This window comes from Notolepis coatsorum (assembly GCF_963971535.1).
Source record: "Notolepis coatsorum genome assembly, chromosome: 1".
NCBI lineage: Eukaryota > Metazoa > Chordata > Actinopteri > Aulopiformes > Paralepididae > Notolepis > Notolepis coatsorum.
Genome location: NC_140165.1, coordinates 299,101,379 through 299,121,513, shown reverse-complemented (window position 1 = coordinate 299,121,513; position 20,135 = coordinate 299,101,379). Strand labels below are relative to the sequence as shown.

The following is a 20,135-nucleotide window of genomic DNA, read 5'->3' as shown; positions in this document are numbered from 1 at the left end:
GCTAGGCAGCGGTGGTTACTTTGGGTTTTCCCCCCAGTTATTTTATACTGGTGTTTTGTGTTTTCTACAGCTTTTATTTTTATTAATTTTATTCTTGTGTTTTCCCGCACCCTCTCTCATCGCTCTGCGATTCCAGTTAAGATTCCCCTTGTGTGTGTCTGCGCGTGTCCTACCCCCCCCCCCCCCCCCCCCCGACAGATATACGTTATGCGTTGTAGTCCGTGCAGGTTAGGTGGTAAGAGTCAGACACACTTAGTGATCTGACATTCCATTCCATTCCGAATGATGCTGTACAATGTAAGCTGTATTATAAAGCGTTAACAAGAAATCCATAATAATACCTCAAGAAGTTCATGGGGGATAGAATGATTTATATAAGGGTCTTAATGACAACAATGAGGAGAGATGGTGCCCAACATACAAGAAAACAGACAATAGCCAAGGTCTCTACTGTCTTCGTTTCCTTCTTACTGACAAGCGCTCCAGACTTGGTACTCTGACACGCTGTGCTCTGGATGCTGTGAGCCTGTCTCTGTGCTACCAGGAAAATCTTTATGTAGATACTAAGCATTATGATTCCTGGAAAGAATAAAGAGCTTATTACGCTCAGCGTGCTGGAAGTTCCAGAGTAAAAAAAACAAAAAGGAAAACATATTCCTTTACATGACATATAATTGTGGTTAAAGTCTTCAGCTCCTGAATAACCGTCAGCAGAGAGACCAGTCCAAGGGCAATTACTGCACAAACCATCCAGCTAAACCCTGGTCATGATCGTTGCGATATGGACACTTATTTCATGTTTATATTGCAGGGGATGGCAAACTGGATGTCAATGGAAATACAAAAAAATATATAAAACGGAGGTAGTGCACAGAATAGCATCAGCAATGATGTGGATTCTACAGAGGAAATCTCCCAAAAACCAGGATCTTTCCACAGGTTGCATCATACTAGGAGACTTGACTACGGCCCCTAAGAGTAAGTCAGCCAAAGCCAGGAAGGGGATCAGGTAGGTAGTTGGGGTGTGAAGCTGTCTGAAGTGAAGGATGGTGACGATGACCATAAGGTCTCCCCACATCGAGAGAAGAGCCATTGAGCCAAAGACTAGATACAAAAACCCTCCTACTGCTGTAGGAAAGACTGCTCTAAAGACAGGAGTCATTCATTCACTCAAAACACAAGTCTCTGCTGTCTCTACGTTTCCATTTAACATTTTCATTTAACATTTTCGTTTCCATGTTCTGTCTTGATAGACAAAAAACAGACACAAAAAAACACCATTTAGTCAACATGTAAATTACTACCACGTTTTAATTTGAAATATGAATCTCTTTATATTTCTTATTGAACATACAATATGACTTAAAAACAGTAGCACAAACGTAAAAACAGTTTTATATATTTTATTAAAAATAAATTGTGAGAACAGTCTTATCTTTGTAGGTTAAGTACTGTTGTGTAGTGTTCGCTATTGCCCACCTTTTAGCCACTGTCATCTTGTCATCAACCAGGAAATGCCGCCTTGAAATGCATATTTGAATTTGGGGATGCGTTTGCCATTATGTGAATGATACATAGAGTGTTCCTTATCATAACAAAGAGCTCTTAGAGGATAGAACTTAGAGGTAACTTAGAGGTTAGAACTTAGAGGTAACTTAGAGGTTAGAACTTAGAGGTTAGAACTTAGAGGTTTAAGATTTAAGATTTGTTTATTAAGGACAATGCAAATTAATGAACATCATTTTACATGTGTATGCATAACATCACAGCATAAGGACGTAAATATGCCGGGAATAGCACAGGGCTAATTTCCACCCGTAGTCCGTAAGTAACTTAGAGGTTAGAAGAACTTAGAGGTAACTTAGAGGTTAGAACTTAGAGGTTAGAACTTAGAGGTAAGTTAGAGGTTAGAACTTAGAGGTAACTTAGAGGTAACTTAGAGGTAACTTAGAGGTTAGAACTTAGAGGTAACTTAGAGGTTAGAACTTAGGCCCCGTTTAGACGGAAACGCTAGCAGGTGAATCCGCAAAAATATTTTTTCGGATGTGCCTTTCGTTTATACGGAAATGGCGTTTTACGGGGTGAAACCGCAAAAAAGTGAGACTACCTTCCAGGGTGGAATTCCTAGAAACGCAAAAGCTTTGCGCTGTCGTCTAAACTGTCAAACCGTATAAATCTGTTAAAACAATGACGAAAGGGTTGTCACGGCTCTGGTCGCGCGTACTGCTTACGTCACAGGTAGCAGGTATGCGCCAGTAGCCGAGACGTAAACAAAGCAAGTATGTCTGACTATATCAACGGAGATCACCTGAAGGCTACATTGGCAGTACTTTTAACCCTTTCACTGCCACACGACAGAAGGTTAACCCTTTACTATCACACAACCGGCTGTCGTGTGGCAGTGAAAGGGTTAAATACACAAAAATCTGTCCCGCGGCGTGAGTGGACCCACTGTCTGTGAGTGACTCTGCTTTGGTCCAATCACATTCCCCATCCACAGTCTGCGAATCAGAGGCAGAGTAGGGCGGGTCTTCACAGCACGTCATGTGACATATGCGCCAATCGTGTGACAGCGGGGCTCCGTCGTTACAGCGTCGTCTGCACGGAGAATTCCACCCCAAAACGCTCGTCTAAGCGTAAAATTAAAAGTGAAACCGCAAGATGACTTTTGCGGTTTCTGTTCACAAAACGCTTGTCTAAACGTAGCCTTAGAGGTAACTTAGAGGTTAGAACTGAGAGGTTAGAACTTAGAGGTTAGAACTTAAAGGTAACTTAGAGGTTAGAACTTAGAGGTTAGAGGTTAGAACTTAGATGTAACTTAGAGGTTAGAACTTATAGGTAACTTAGAGGTTAGAACTTAGAGGTTAGAACTTAAGGTAATTTAGAGGTTAGAACTTAGAGGTTAGAACTTAGAGGTAACTTAGAGGTTAGAACTTAGAGGTTAGAACTTAGAGGTAACTTAGAGGTTAGAACTTAGAGGTTAGAACTTAGAGGTAACTTAGAGGTTAGCACTTAGAGGTTAGCACTTAGAGGTTAGCACTTAGAGGTTATAACTTAGAGGTTAGAACTTAGAGGTTAGAACTTAGAGGTAACTTAGAGGTTAGAACTTAGAGGTTAGAACTTAGAGGTAACTTAGAGGTTAGAACTTAGAGGTTAGAACTTAAAGATAACTTAGAGGTTAGAACTTAGAGGTTAGAACGTAGAGGTAACTTAGAGGTTATAGACGTTAGAACTTAGAGGTAACTTAGAGGTTAGAACTTAGCGGTAACTTAGAGGTTAGAACTTAGAGGTTAGAACTTAAAGGGAACTTAGAGGTTAGAACTTAGAGGTAACTTAGAGGTTAGAACTTAGAGGTTAGAACTTAGAGGTTAGAACTCCACCTCTTGTTATTGTTGAAAATGTGCATGTACAAATGTGTATTGAGCTTGCTATTATTGGGGTCTTTCATTTGAGGCCATTCATCTGTTTTGGTTTGCCAAAGTTCTTTCACAGAAAGCCAAGCTGTGCTCCAAAGGCGAGCAGGGGAGAGCAGGGTATATGCTAGAAGCTATTCACCTTTAGTTTGTTTATGGACCTTATCCATAGTAACCTCACTGGACACACCACATCCCACATTAACCTACAATAGAGAACTTTTCTTTTTATTATTATTTGTGTGATTATCGATTTTCGAAGATATAATCCACTTCAACTAAATGTGAATGCCTTCTAGCCGTGACCCAGAGAGCAGGGCCGACTGTAATGTGCTCCCAGAAGGTGCAGGTGTGAACAGACTGGAAGGAGGAGGAGGAGGAGTGGAGGAGAGGGCTGAGGAGAAGTGAAGATGAACTCAGTGGAAGCAGCACAGGGACCACAAACCAAAACAGTTCTTTCACACCTCTAATTGGAAGTCGAGTTGCATAACAGACTCTTACGTCAGTCACAGTAACAAACTAGGTACATTCGAATTTAATATCTACAAGCTGGGTTTTTTCTTTCCATCAAGGAACCTGGAAAAAAATGCAGCTTCTTTAACAAGCTAAAATATTGGCCGAGTTGAGTAGGACAAGAGAAAACCCTCCCAACAGCGATGCATGAAACACAGTGAAATTGCCCATAGGTGCTTTTATGGTTGGGGCACGACCAGTCCTGGCCATTGGTCACATTTCTAGAGCATAAAATGCCAATGACACAAATGTAAAACATTTGCATTTACAGTTACATTTAGTCATTTAGCTGACGGTTTTATCCAAAGCGACAACAAGTCAGCAGGAAGGGTACAACTCTTTCAGCTGAGTAACCATGTTCATCAAACAGTGTTGAACTTGGGAGTTACAGTCTTGAGTGCATAGTGGTAAAGACATAATTAGCACTTACTTACTTACTTTCTTACCTTTTACCCCGTTTGGGGCATAGGCTGTCAACAAGGGTTCTCCCAGCATCCCGATCCTGAGCCAATTAGCATAGTAGGTACTAGTAATATAGGCAAAGGAGATTATTTAGTAGCAAAGTGCATGATAGTAACATAATAGTATATTAAAGTGCCAAAAGTGACCCATAGCTTGAAGAAATGTCTTTTATCCTTCCATTTCTCTTACTGTACCTGCCATGTTTACACAAGGTGCAGCCAGGTAACCCTTTCACACCTCTAATTGGAAGTCGAGTTGAATAATAGACCCTTGCGGCGCAGGCACATGCAACACAGGTACATGCAACACAGGCACATGCAACACAGGCACATGCAACACAGGTACATGCAACACAGGTACATGCAACACAGGCACATGCAACACAGGCACATGCAACACAGGCACATGCAACACAGGTACATGCAACACAGGTACATGCAACACAGGTACATGCAACACAGGCACATGCAACACAGGCACATGCAACACAGGCACATGCAACACAGGCACATGCAACACAGGCACATGCAACACAGGTACATGCAACACAGGTACATGCAACACAGGCACATGCAACACAGGCACATGCAACACAGGTACATGCAACACAGGCACATGCAACACAGGTACATGCAACACAGGTACATGCAACACAGGTACATGCAACACAGGTACATGCAACACAGGCACATGCAACACAGGTACATGCAACACATCAGGATGTGTTCTGCATCAGGAGGTGTTCTCCAGGTATCAGAAGGTGTTCTGCAGGTATCATAAGGTGTTCTCCAGGTATCTATAACTCAGCCGCCCGCCTCCTCACTAACACTCGGTCCCTTGAACACATACTCCTGTGGCCTCCACTCCCTCCACTGGCTCCCGATCAAGGAACGCATGAATGAATTATTATTATAATATATATATACGATATATTGCTTCTTTTGTTATAAGTATCCCTTATTTTCACCTCACAGATATAGCACCTTAAATAACCCTTAAAGTAAAAATTAAGGAAATGATACATAGAAAGCAGAAAATTAAGGTGTTTTAAGGACCTCTTTAATTTGTCCTTACAAAGTCAAATTAAGGGGTATTAAAAAGTCATTAATTATCTCTTATTTTTCACCTCACAGATATAGCACCTTAAATACACCTTAATGTTAAAATTAAGGAGAAAGAAAATTAAGGTGTTTTTAAGGACCTCTTTAATTTGTCCTGACAAAGTCAAATTAAGGGGTATTAAAAAGTCATTAATTATCCCTTATTTTATCCAATCACTAAAACAGCACCTTAAATACACCTTAAATGTAAGATTAAGGGGGTTTCCTTAATTAACACAATTAAGGGATTCTACACCCAGGGGTGGAATTAAGGTGAAATTAAGGGGTCCAGTTAAAAAAATTAAGGGGCCCTTTTTTTTTATTAAGGGGTATTGCATGTTTTCAGGGGCTAATTAAGGGGGAATTAAAGACATTTTAAGGACTTCAAGTTTTGTACTGACAGGTACATGCAACACAGGTACATGCAACACAGGTACATGCAACACAGGTACATGCAACACAGGTACATGCAACACAGGCACATGCAACACAGGCACATGCAACACAGGCACATGCAACACAGGTACATGCAACACAGGTACATGCAACACAGGCACATGCAACACAGGCACATGCAACACAGGCACATGCAACACAGGTACATGCAACACAGGCACATGCAACACAGGTACATGCAACACATGTACATGCAACACAGGCACATGCAACACAGGTACATGCAACACAGGTACATGCAACACAGGTACATGCAACACAGGCACATGCAACACAGGCACATGCAACACAGGTATGCAACACAGGTACATGCAACACAGGTACATGCAACACAGGTACATGCAACACAGGTACATGCAACACAGGTACATGCAACACAGGTACATGCAACACAGGCACATGCAACACAGGTACATGCAACACAGGTACATGCAACACAGGCACATGCAACACAGGTACATGCAACACAGGTACATGCAACACAGGTACATGCAACACAGGTACATGCAACACAGGTACATGCAACACAGGCACATGCAACACAGGTACATGCAACACAGGTATGCAACACAGGTACATGCAACACAGGTACATGCAACACAGGCACATGCAACACAGGCACATGCAACACAGGTACATGCAACACAGGTACATGCAACACAGGTACATGCAACACAGGTACATGCAACACAGGTACATGCAACACAGGCACATTCCATGATGCGACACAGGTACATGCAACACAGGTACATGCCATGATGCGACACAGGTACATGCCATGATGCGACACAGGCACATGTGACACAGGTACATGCGACACAGGCACATGCGACATTGTAGTGGGTAGAGGACATCCAGTGACAAGGTACAGGTCTGCAGGCAAGATGGTAGACAGTGTGACGGGACATGACAGCTACATAGTCAATACTGGGACCCCGGGGGACAAGCAATGAGGTGACAGAGATGCACACAAGTCATTGTATATGCAAGTCCAGGTCGACTCCTTATGTGTTCAAACAGTAAACAGTGGGCAGTGCAGTCCCAGTGGGTGAGTGGAATGGTGTATGTATACTGTATATATAGGTTCCAACTAGCACAAGCACTTCGTTCTCCTCTCTGTCCATATGTATATTCAATAAACTGTCTGAAAACGCTAGATTCCCATCGAAATCAATGATGAAAGGATATAATTTATGTCATGCTGTGACTGTCACAGCTATTAAATTAGAGGACACCATGCATCCCACAATTGCCCTGCCATATCCATTAGACCTGTTTATTAATGTTATGTTTCGGCCAGAAGTGGAAAGAGCCTACTGGCATTAGGCTACTGTTACAGTTACTGTTACTACTAAGGTATAAGTAGTTACAGTTACAGTGGAATGAAAATAATAAATAATATTATATAAATAAATATATTGTGCACACACTGACTGATTAGGCTCCTCTTGATGTGGTCTTACAGATAATTTGATCAGTTTATAATATTTATATTTGATCTTTACTTTGTAAAGATCACACCACTAACAACCTCGGCCAGTCCTTCATACCAGCTGCCATCAGGCTGCACAACAGGGGGCAGGGACCGCTGCCAGCAGCTGGAGGACTAACAGCTTAGGAATGTCTGATCACTGAGTGTGTCTGACTCTCACCTAACTTCTTAACAGGCGCCCCCAAAAGTGGCAATTTTTTTACTTGAACTTGAGGACTGCATACTTTTTTTGCAAACCAAAATACTATACTTATAGCACATGCATGAGCCTGGTCTCGTTTGAAAGATGATGACATTCTAACGTTTCTGATACAATAAAGAAAATTCACTTTTAGTGCTAATGAAATAATATAGGTCCGAACTTGAGTTGTAGAAAAACGTGTTACTCACGTTTTTCTGTAGTAGTTAGTAGTCCAAAAGTAGTATTTCCAAAATAATTGGTATGGCTGAAAAAACACCATGGGTCCTAGCCTGAAAGCCTTGAAATTTCATAAAAATCTGTTCAGAAATGAGTGATTAGGAGCGATTTTAGTAGGGGGAAAAAAAGGAAAAGGCTGCTGAAAACGATTTCCTCATTGACTCCAATGCATTCCGCGGAAATGTCTCTTCCTGTTTGTGCTCGTGACTTTTCAGCTACTGTAGATCCCTGATTCTCTCATTCCCACGTGGGCTATCATTGGAAAGCCAGACTCATTGGTTACAACCCTGTCCCATAATTTTTGAGATCGCCAAATGATTGACAGAGGTAGAGGCTCGGGAGTCAGGAGTGGTATTTGAAAAAATTTAAAGTCTGCCGTGTACTTCGGCGCACGCCTCCCATAACGGCATGTAACTGGAGAACCGCTGAACGGATTTTGTCGCCTGAAACGGCAATCGACACACCCGAGCCGCTAGAGGTTGGCAAAGTGGCACGTCAGGCCGGTGGGCAAATCGTCCTACTACAACGTATGACGTGTGATGTATATCACGGCGGTTAGGTTACCTTATGTATACTGCACGCACCTGTGTATACTGTATACTTTACTTACTCATAGTATATATAGTATTTCGATTCTAGTGTTTATTGTAATGTATAATATAACTGACAGACCCTCATCTGCACATTTGATTACACTGCTTACTTGCTCATATGCGTATATTCAGACCTGTTACACCCGACGGGGTCGGTACCGACCCCAAAATGGCATATGGTCATAAAGTGTGTGCATATTTTTTGCGATTTTTTTATCAAACGTTTTCAAGTATTAACATCACTAACATGTCACAAAAGCATGTAGAATGCATATTATCATCAATACGTTAGTTTAGCAATAGGTTAAAAGTGCCATTAGATAGTTTTAACTTCTCGATTAGCTGAAGTCTATTACAAGACGGCGACCATTTTGGCAAATTTGAATCATGGGAATTGTAGTTTTTTTGTGGCCATTTTGTCGAGGGGATGCATAGCTGTGGATCAGCGTTGGAATTATTCCGAACTACACTTCCTGTCAGATACTGTGTGGGTTCAAAATTCAGCGTTCTGAATGAATTATTTCAATAACTGTTATTATTCGGGATAATAAGCCACAACAGGTAACGTTTTTGACAAATATTGAAACGCAGTTAGTTTCTCCTCCCTATTGTTAGCATGTAGCAACAATTCGATCTCAAATGGTTGCACTGTGGTGAAAATAAAAAGGTACAGTAAATTACAGTAGATATCATTATCTGTTCTTATGCACGCCTGGTGATACTAAATCCAAATTGAACTCGGGCATTTGAAAGATAATATATGTATATATATATATAAATGTGCGAATTGGCTATAATAAGGTAATTTATAAGCATCATATTCTATATTCTATAATAATATTTCCAATAGCATTGGTCCGGATGGGAGAATTCAGTACTGTATCTACAGAACCTTCTGTTCCTTAGATTTTTTTGTACACATGATCTCAAGAAGGTACTGAACAGGATCAGTGGCAGTTTTTTAAGTTTGGTCATTATTATCATGGTGTTATTCACTGTCAAAGATTAAAAGAAAAATCATAATTCATATTCTCCTTTGTTTCATCACAATTTAAGCAAGCCTAGTAATAGACACAATATTTCTGACACTGTGAATACATTCCCTGAGTTCCATAGATGTACCTAGATACCAAGAATAGGCAAATGGACCTTGTAGAAGTGGAGCAATATTCCATTTACCTAGGTATATATTTTAGGCGAAAATATTCCACGGGTGGAACAGGTTAACTATACACTACACTATAAATTTTAATTTTCTACTGTACTATAATTTTATTGCCTGTATATATGTCTTCTACTATTACCATGCCATACCTGTACCTTCCCTCCCCCCTCCCCATGCTGCTATGATGCCTGAATTTCCCCAAGGGGATCAATAAAGAAATATCTTATCTGATCTTATCTTATCTCATCTGTTGTGTTTCCATATTGGTCGCAATCAGAGATGGTGATTCGAGCAGTTACACTGAAATCACAAAGCCTATAGCTACAAATGTATGAAACTCGACTTTGGAGATATCCCCTGAAGACTTCTTCTGACTCTGATTAGCGACTTGTGAAGTTGTGAACAATGTAAGAGAATACCACAGCCTGAATTAATAAAACATTTGGCTTTATTTTCAAGGCAATATTCTGCCTGTGTTTTGCCTGCTGTGACCATAATGAGCTGTCATCCTAGCTGTGTGTGTGTGCACGTCTCGCTGTGCTCTGCCCCTCTGTTAGATATTCATGAGCTGAACAAATGTAACAATCAAGAAAATCTGTAAAATTATCTTTTTGATTTTAGGTTGAAGAAATGTAACTGGGGGGGGGGATTATTGCTCAAAGTCAGTGGGAGGCTGAGGAGTATGAGTGTATGACTATGAGGTAATGGTAGGCTTAAATGTATCGGAAAGTGTGTGTGTGTGTGTGTGTGTGTGTGTGGGTGCGTGTGTGTGTGTGTGTGTGTGTTTGTGTGTGTGTGTGTGTGTGTGAGTGTGTGTGTATGTGTGTGTGTGTGTGTGTGTGTGTGCGCGTGTGTGTGTGTGTGTGTGTGTGTGCAAGTATGTACAGTATCCCCATGCCAACTCAGTACAAGTATGTATCCCCATGCCAACTCAGTACAAGTATGTATCCCCATGCCAACTCAGTACAAGTATGTATCCCCATGCCAACACAGTACAAGTATGTATCCCCATGCCAACTCAGTACAAGTATGTATCCCCATGCCAACTCAGTACAAGTATGTATCCCCATGCCAACTCAGTACAAGTATGTATCCCCATGCCAACTCAGTACAAGTATGTATCCCCATGCCAACTCAGTACAAGTATGTATCCCCATGCCAACACAGTAGAGCTTTGTGCAATAAAAATATCATATGCAATTGTATTTTCTAAATCAAGGGCCCTCAAGCACTTGCATAAATTAACTATTCTCAACAGGCTTTTTTCAAACAGCTGCTTTCCGAAATATAACGCAATGGTTTAGGACAGCATGGCGATTTGTAAGAATTTACATAATGTATAAAGCATTTGATCTAAAGATAAGAATATTAATACATACGATTAATTAAATCATTTCTTAAAAGCATAGTGGGCTAAATAGGCCGTAGGCCAAATGGTTAAGCACCAGAAACTTGTAGAACAGAACACAAATTGTAGGCTAATAGAAATTATGGGCGACAGTGGCTCAGGAGGTAGAGCAGTTGTCTGGTAATCCGGAGGTTCCCAGTTAGATTCCCACTCCTCCCTTGAGCAAGACACTTAACCCCTAATTGCTCCCGATGAGCAGGTTGGCACCTTGCATGGTCACCTCTGCCATCGGTGTGTGAATGTGTGAGTGAATGGGTAAAATGTGAGGAACAAATTGTAAAGCGCGTTGGATAAAAGCGCTATATAAATGCAGCCATTTGCCATTTATGTCTTCATAGTTGTTACTGGACACCTACCTCTCCCGAAAGACACATTTGGTAAATCCAAGACAATGTTTTCAGCACCATGGAGAGTGCAGTGCTCCATATAGGCCTTTTGACGAAGAGGATGTTTATAAAACTTTTGCCATGTCAGAGAGAGATTTGCTTTGACTTGAATCACACTCTTCATGAGATCCGCGCTCCATCTATTTCTCTGGTCCAAATATTATATGAAATCTCGAACTACACACCCTCAAGACCCCTACGCTCTGCATCTTCTGGCTGCCTCAGACCCACTCCTATCCAAGCTCCGGGAGGGTCATCAAAGAGATCGGACTTGTCTCGGTCCTTGCCCCAAAATGGTGGAACGATCTTCCCACCACAGTTAGGACAGCCAAATCCCGACCAATCTTTCGCTGTTGACTAAAGACACACTTCTTCAATCAATATCTGAAATGAGAAAATTAAAAATACTAACCTTCTTATTGTTCTAATATACTATGTAGTATAATTTGCTGCGTTAAATTATACTTGTTCTTAGTAATCAGTGTTAACTTCCATTTTTGGACCCCAAGATAAATTCTTTAGATTAAAATCCTTGGGTGATTTAGCTAGAAAGTCATATAGGGACGAGTTGTCTAAACACTGCAAGCAGGATGTCTCGACAGAGAGACCAAATTTAAATACAGACACCTAGGTCAGCTTCAAAGAAACATACACAAAGAAAATCAGTGATCACATTAGAGTGTGATTTATCAGGCCCTTGTGCAAAGAACAGAGACAGAGAAGGAAACCGCCCAAGAAGTAGCCAGTAAAATAGATATTAAAGAAAGCCTTTTTACTTTGGAAAAGTGAATCGCTATATTAGAAGCCAAATACAACTTAATTTGCAATACCAGTTATAATAAAGTATATATCTTTTAATAATAACTCATTCTGTAACTAAGTAATTCAATTATCAGTATATGCTGTGACTGAAGCTTGCCGGGGGACAACTGACAAAGAGCATTTGCATACAAGCAGGCCAGCAGCTGTTTCTCACAGAGGTGTGAGAAGCTAACTTCTTCTGTGGTACAGAGACACAGACAGTTCGAAGGAGGAGGATTTTATATGGATTAAGGATATAGGCGAAACTTTGCTTAGGCAATTGTCTATATGAAATTTGATTAAACTAAACTACAATTATCACTGAAATGATGTGTTCAATAAGGGGGACAGAATGATATTAAACTTGAAGTCGTTTATAGCCAAATTCACAGGATTAATGTAAGAATTAAGGAAAGAAGACTTGCAAATAGTTTATATTAGTATTAAATAATATAATTATTTAGAAAGGCATGGTTTAAGACTTTAAGGAATCTAGGTGAATAAATTTGAGTAAGTCAAATGATGAAATGCAATCTTTAGACACTGAAATGGAAATAACTAATGTGAATATAAGCTTTATGGTTTACTCTGGCACAAAAGAGTAATGATTTATGTTGACATGTGTGTCTTTGAGAGAATTACAGTAACACTTTCAGTCTACAATCTCGTTAGTTCATGCCAACCGTTGAGTGCCAATGACGAGAAATCTCGTCGTTTAATCGTAATTTTTTTTATTAGCGATTTCCATTAATATTTCATCAATATAGCCTCACGTTACCAGTGGGGATCTGTCTGAGCTCGAACAGGGAAAATACCGCCCCCTATCGTCTCTCCGGAAGGTACTGCACCCCATTGGATTGGATTGAATGAAACGCATGGGGAACAAATTGTCCGGATTCCACATTTTACTTGTCAGGCAAGTAACCGGAGACGATCCCAGTCATTGCCCACCATCAGAACAGCGTGGAATGTCTTTTGACCACCCAGCATTGGATCAATAAACGTGATCGATATTTGGAATGGCAATCAGGAATTGGAATAACTTTTTGGAGAACATCTGATCTGAGGTAAGGAATCTATTTAACCAGTATTGGGATCATCAAAGCTGTTTTCACCTATATATCAACGTGTCCCCTATGTGTGTATGTGGCTGTGAGTATGTGTAGCTGATCAGGAAATAAGATAATGGGTTTTTCAGCCCGCTTCTATAGGGTGCATAAGTACACATATACTATCGATAATCTAGCGTTTATTTGAAAACTATTCATAAATAGGCCGAAAAATGACAACGTGTTTTGTGTATTACAGTAAAGCGCGATTCCTGCAGAATCTTTTTTTTTCTGAAAGTTTCAAAAAATTAGCGTTTTTCAAAATGGTATAAAATGTAAATGAACCGATTAAAAAACAATCCGTTTTTACAATGTTGACTGCAAACAAGTCATTGATAAGCGACGGCCGTATTAGACACATTTTTAAGATTTAATTTAAGATATAGTTTATGCGTTCACAAAATGTGAGAGCTCTGTCATTGAATAGAGCGGTGGCATGCAACAGGGTTAATAGGACTGGCACAGCTGGCACGGAAAGTGTTAATATCTATGTATCATGTTTGGCAAAAATAATAGTGAATAATAGTGATTTTAGCCTTAGAATCATTGGAAAGAAATGCTGTCTTATCAGAGCCGTTAATTGTAAGCCACGCCTACATTTTCAAAATTCAAACTAGCTGGCTCTGGGTTGGACGAAAACTGGTTCTGAGGTCACTTCCTGTAAAGTCAAAACCAGAATCTTGGCCCTGCTATAAATAGAGGGCTGCGAGACACTGGAGAACAGAAGAGCATTGAGAAAGGAGAAAGAAGATTTCAAGAAAACCTCATCGATTAAGGACATTTAATTTCCACGCTGCCAAATAGATCACAGAAGAAATGGTTGTTGATATCCGGTGAACCTCTTTGTTAGAATATTTTGGGTGCCGTTCAGAGCTTGAACTTTTTTACATCAAGTGTTTTGTGAGCAAGTATTGATTGACGGGTTATTCTTGTGGTCAATAAATATACGATCGGAAGACATTGAGCGATTGTTTGGACACATTTTTTTACAGAGTGCTACAGTACATCTTTTTGAGACAACAGCAGAACGACCAGAGTACTGTTAGATTGTGTATCCTTTGATACTATACTAACATACACCCAATACCATAGCTCTCAGGTCTGAACACTTTGATGAACATTGTTACTCAGCTGATAGAGTTGTACCCTTCCTACTAAACTTGTAAGTCGCTTTGGATAAAAGCGTCAGCTAAATGACAAATTGTAAATGTAAATAGCTGGAACTTGAGTCATATTTGATCTGCAACACCTAGTTTGACAGTTTGATTAGAATTTTGTTTGATTGTTCCAGAGCGCGGCATCGGGGAGCGGGAGCAGCTCATTTGCACAAAGAAACAGCCTGTCAAGAACAGGACTGAAACAGAGAGGTATAGAGGAATGCTAGAATGAGAACAGGACTGAAACAGAGGGGTATATAGGAATGCTAGAATGCATAATCTGAGTGGGTTAGGGACAAGTTGTTGACTTATTAATAGCAATAATGTATAATGTGGGACCTTTAAATGATTTGTGGAACGGATTCGATAATCAATCCACCCTGGCGCCCAAGATTGCTCCACTTCTACAAGGTCCGTTTGCATGTTCTTGGTATCTAGGGACATCTATGAATCTCAGGGAATGTATTCCCAGTGTCAGACATATTGTGTCTGTTACTAGGCTTGAGTCAATTGTGATGAAACAAAGGATAATATAAATTATGATTGTTCTTTGCATCTTCGACAGTGAATAACACCATGCTAAAAATGACCGGACATGAAAAACTGCCACTGAGCTCGTTCAGCACCTTCTTGAAATCACGTGTACAAAAAAATCTAAGGAAATGAATAAAGGGAAGATGATTAAACAGAGGGTTTTGTAGATACAGTACTGAATTCTGCCATCCGGACACATGCAATTTGAAATATTATTATAGAATATAGAATATCAGGCCTATAAATTACCTTATTATAGCCAACTTGCACATCTATGGATCGGGCCAAATCTACTCTTTCCAATGCCAGAGTTCAATTTGGATTTAGTATCACCGTGCAGGAAGAACCGAGAATGAAATCTACTGCAGTTCCATTTTTATAATGGATATGGCTCTGCCATTTTGGATCGGAATGCAACACTGATTGTTGCTAAACGTTCACAGAAGGTAGACACACTAACTGCGCTCCAATCTATGGCAATAACGTTCCATTTTGTGCTAGAAAATCCAGAGAAATAAGATAAATAAAAAAAAGTCATACACAAGTCATTTGCTTGCAGGAAGCTAGAATCGGCTGGGTAATGTAGTTTTTCTAAATGTCAACGCTCATTGAGAGCTCTGGATGCCCTCTCCTCATATGACTACATTTGGCGATGTTTAGCTAATTCAAAATGGCGGATATTAGTTAAATTATAAACACATTCCATAAACTAAAATCTCACTAATAACACTTTACCCTATTGGTAAACAAACGTATTGTTGAAAATATACACTATGACTGCTGTTTTGACAGGATTATGGTCTTTACTCTTGGATACATTTGTAAAAAAATAAAAATTCAACATTATGTCATACACATACAGTAGTCTAGACTCTAGAGGGATTGATTTATGATTTAAATTATCATTTGAAGTAGCAAGGCTCAAAATAGCTCACCCTTAATGTTCAGCATCCTAGCCTTATTATAGCCTACAGGTTATATTAACATTAAGCAAGTTTTGAGCGGCTACATTTTCCAACATCCAGTGGCCTCTCTGGAAGCTTGAAGACCCATCAGATCAAGCCCCCACCAGAATGATGCCTCAATACACACACCATGCACGATACACGATGTCTCCCTCTCTTTATGGTCACATAAAGACTTTTGTCACATCTCACTAGAGATAGTCAATAACCGGTGTTACTTTCAACTACTTCCCCAGTAGCAAAAAAAATTATAATTCTTTTGTGCAAATTCAGGCACAATCTCTCAGTTCTGCTCTCCCAAAACTGCTTCATTAACCTCCTTCCCGAACTAGGAGGTAATTAAGTGAACAGCTGTGTGCTGTCTTGACGACTCTTCCTGCTGTCGTTTCCCCCCACGCGAATGCCAGCGAGGAGCCCGTGCTCATCGCAGGTGCGTGCTGTTTAGACAGCAATAGCGGCACCTCTTCATCGCCCGTTTACGCCGCAGCTGCGCGTCAGATGCCAACCTCAGTCAAAACTCATTTAGCTTTCATCTTCCTCCAAACCAACTTAATCACAAAGTTGTTTGAATGAATTTTAATGAATTCAGGTCGTTTCAACTTCTCGGGGAAAAAACAAGACGGGAGGATAAAGTTAAACGAGTGGGCTAAGTGAGCGGATTTTAAAAGATAGACGTCAGTGGTCAGTCTCCTCTCCTCCCACGTGTAATGAGAGTTGGAATCTGGGAGCGAGCCAAAACCAAGTTTTTTTTTCTTTTTAATAACTGGGAAGTAATCTGGGTGATTTGTACACCCATTTGTCACTTAGCCAGTCATTCTAACCATCCTTATTTAGTACCGGTGGGGTCTGCGCAATTAACCCAGAGGAATATAGCCTCCGCAGCGCTTGTCCGTGGCCAAGGAAGCTTTCCTTCGACGGCTCCTTTCCCTCCGGCTGTCCTCCTCACATCGTGTAGGCTGACGTCAGCCTCTCTTACTTTTTAACACCCCCGGTGAGTCATTGGCACACTATCAATATTCTTATAATTTTTATTAAAAATGTTGTAAACTTTTTTCATTGGCACATCATATAGATTCCCTGAGTCAGGACAAGCGTTTCCAAGGCCAACATGGATTCACAGCATGTCTCACGTATATATAATATATTTTATATATTTATATTTTCAAACCTGTCTCCTACTGTACTGTACTACCAAAAAGCAGCCACTGAAAAATCCCTCTACCATCAACCCTTCTTATTCTCCAAATCAATGTCATATATTTGGCTATCGATAGCAATACATACCAACCATCTGTAACTTCCCATCCACTTCCTGAGCCACGTAGAGAAGAGGCTCGATGTGGACGCATCCGCTTGGTAGCCATTTTTCCAGGATTCCATAACGAATTCAAACAAAGCCATTAAAAGAGTGGCTCTCACTGTAATCAAGAGTGGAAGAACCGAAAATGACCTTTGAACCCTCCATACAAAGTCCTCTTCAAGGTCAGGAATGTCCAATGCAAACACACAATCACGCCATTGAAAGAAAGAAAAAAGGCATGTTTCTACAACAACACTGCCAAACACGCTCCGCGAAAGACCTTGACACGACCAATCATAGGAAGCTCAACATAATGATGACGGACAAAAAGCCTGCCAGTCCTTCATGCACAGTGTGGGCACATAATAGGGCTAAATTAGAGTGTTTTCTCAATGACCTGGGGTGCGGCTGTGATTTGAATGGCGGGTAGTCTCTAAGCATTGATGGATGGAAGGTGAGGACACGGGTGAACGGGCGACAGAGGTGTTGCAGTTTGGGGGGGTTGGAGGTGGGGGTGGGGGGTATCTAGAGGGTGGGGGTCACTGAAGAGCACAAAAATATATATGGGGAGCTCAATGCTCTGCTCTTAAGTGCCCCCCCCCCCCCTGTCCCTGCCTCCCTCCCCATGCGTCTCCCTGACAGGCTGCTGTCTGACTGAGTGAGGCAGATGAGAGGCGGCGCTCATCACACTTTGTGTGGCCTTGGGGCTGTTTTCTCTTCATATAAGATGGCTGCCGCCGGCGCGGTGCTTATGTTGTGGCACTTTAGTCGCCGTTTCAACCGCGCGGCTATTTCTCTCCTTTACAGGCGGTGACCTACTTCAAGAGTAGAAAAGCGACATCCCCGCTCTCCCTTTTTATCATTCATCCGTCCGTTGGATGTGTTTGTACATTTCCAACCAATAACAGTAATGTGGAGTGAGCGGGTAATTGGGGAGGGCAGGACAACGGCGTGGCGATGGCTTAAGGACGTATGTTATTGGACGGCAGTGTATTCCTAGGCCATGTACAGAGAGCATGTTCTATTGATTACTATTTTTCTCCCCCTCAAAAAAGACTAATGAGTGCCTAGAATTCCAGCAGAAAGGTTAATACAATATTGAAATGTCAGGAGATTAATGGTATTGTTTTTTTTTCTTCCTGTGCCCCTGCAGAAGAGGGTGACAAATGTCTTGCCCTTTTCACTCCGTATACCTCCCTATACTGCGGTCTCTCCCTCTCTCTCTCTCTCTCTCTCCCCCACTATCCCTCTCTTTCTCCGTTTCTCTTTTATTCCCTCGGTCTGTTCTCCTCTGTTGACCGTGGTCTGCAGACTGGGACTCGTCCCCCAGCTACTGTGCATGAGCGCTGTATGCCGTAGCCATAGGCGGTGCAGCAACACGACGCAGGAGATGAGCGGTGTTTCTGTCAGCAGATGAATAGCACTGATCTATCTTCATTAGGAGACGAGTGAGATTTCGGGGGGGGGGAAAACAGGACTGTGAAGAAATGACAATGTTTCCTCATATACCAGAGTCGTTCTGTACAGTATTATTGTTACACTCTCTCCACTGAGGCATTATGGCCACAGAGAGATATAATATATAATATACCATAATATTGATTGATTGATTTTCTTTTATTTCACACAAAGTGCCCAACCCTCAGGGGTTTATAAGACACCAATTTGCAGTAGTCAAATATGTCATTACATTTCAGTACACAAGTACAGATTATTATACAGCTCAGTCTTAAACTAAATGTTTTGCCTTCTCTCCCCAGCTTGGCAAATAGTGTAAGATTTTCTACAAAGAAAGCACTGAAGCACGACTCAAGTTTTTCATAATCAGCTCAAAGAAATCAACATAAATGGAGGACATTTTTACTAAAAAAAGTACATCCCTTAAGTAAAACACAAAATTCTCCTCTTTCTCAAGTTTGCCAAACAAAGTCTGTACTCCGCTAGATTGGCATTACACCTTCCTCTTGTGCGTTGGTCTCCGCGGTACAGATCTAAGTCTTATATGGTCCAGATTTCCAGGGCCTTGATCTTAACTGGGATGGCAGACTCCTCCCATGTTCCCACAGTATCCTGGCATAGTGTCCAAGTTTTAATCAACTCTGCATAATTGGAGTGATTCCCTGTCTTGCTGTATATTTCAATCCATCTGTATAATTAGGGTGAATTAAAGTCTTTGTCAGAGGGACCAGGGAGGAAGTAGGCTTCCACAGACCCTCCCCTGCCAATTGCCTCTCTCTGTACCACACACAATTACACACCAGCTTGAGAGAAAGAGGAAATTACCTCTTTTGTCATCTCATTTTTCACTTGTGGGGGGGCTATTCACTGTTACCGAGCGTCAACAATAATTAATGCATCACTACAACCGACGCTCGTGAATATCCTCCCATATCCATTTCAATATTACACATTAGACAATTACCTCAACACTTTACGCAACATCTCCCAGAGTGTGTAAGCTATTGTTGCAAGAGATGCTACTTTGTCATAGGACTAGTGGTGGTGGTGGAGGGGGGGGGGGGGGGGGGGGGAATTGCAATCTTCCCTTCTTCCTCCTGTGCTGTGGGGGCTTTTCGTCCGGCAACGCTTTTGTGCAGTAATTGCATCGATGTGAGGAAGAGCAGATGGCTGCAGGTGTAGTGCTTCCAGCTTAGGTAGGTCATTACTGCGGCGCGTCGATAGGCCGGCGATGCTGCTCTATGATGGAGGCCAAACATTCAACCCCCAGCTATCATGTGATCACTGTCCACCCCCCGGGTCCAAGGGCTGCTGCGGATGTCAAATCATCCGGTATCTATCCCAGACCGTCCTCCGGCCTGAGATCTGATACTGTTGATATTGTTAAATGGGAGCAATAAAACAA

At 41.3% G+C, this 20,135-nt stretch overlaps 1 protein-coding gene across 1 annotated transcript in view; it reads right to left on the bottom strand.

The window, feature by feature from the left end:
- The window catches only part of LOC311225374 (uncharacterized protein), a gene marked incomplete at both ends in the record, with an annotated part of 33,938 nt that extends 32,845 nt beyond the window's left edge, over positions 1–1,093 (bottom strand). The window contains 2 exons of the mRNA XM_084310637.1: positions 434–579; positions 952–1,093. Coding sequence (XP_084166763.1) covers positions 434–579; positions 952–1,093 — 288 coding nt within the window. The remainder of the gene's footprint in view (positions 1–433; positions 580–951) is intronic.
- Between the last annotated feature and the right edge of the window lie 19,042 nt (positions 1,094–20,135).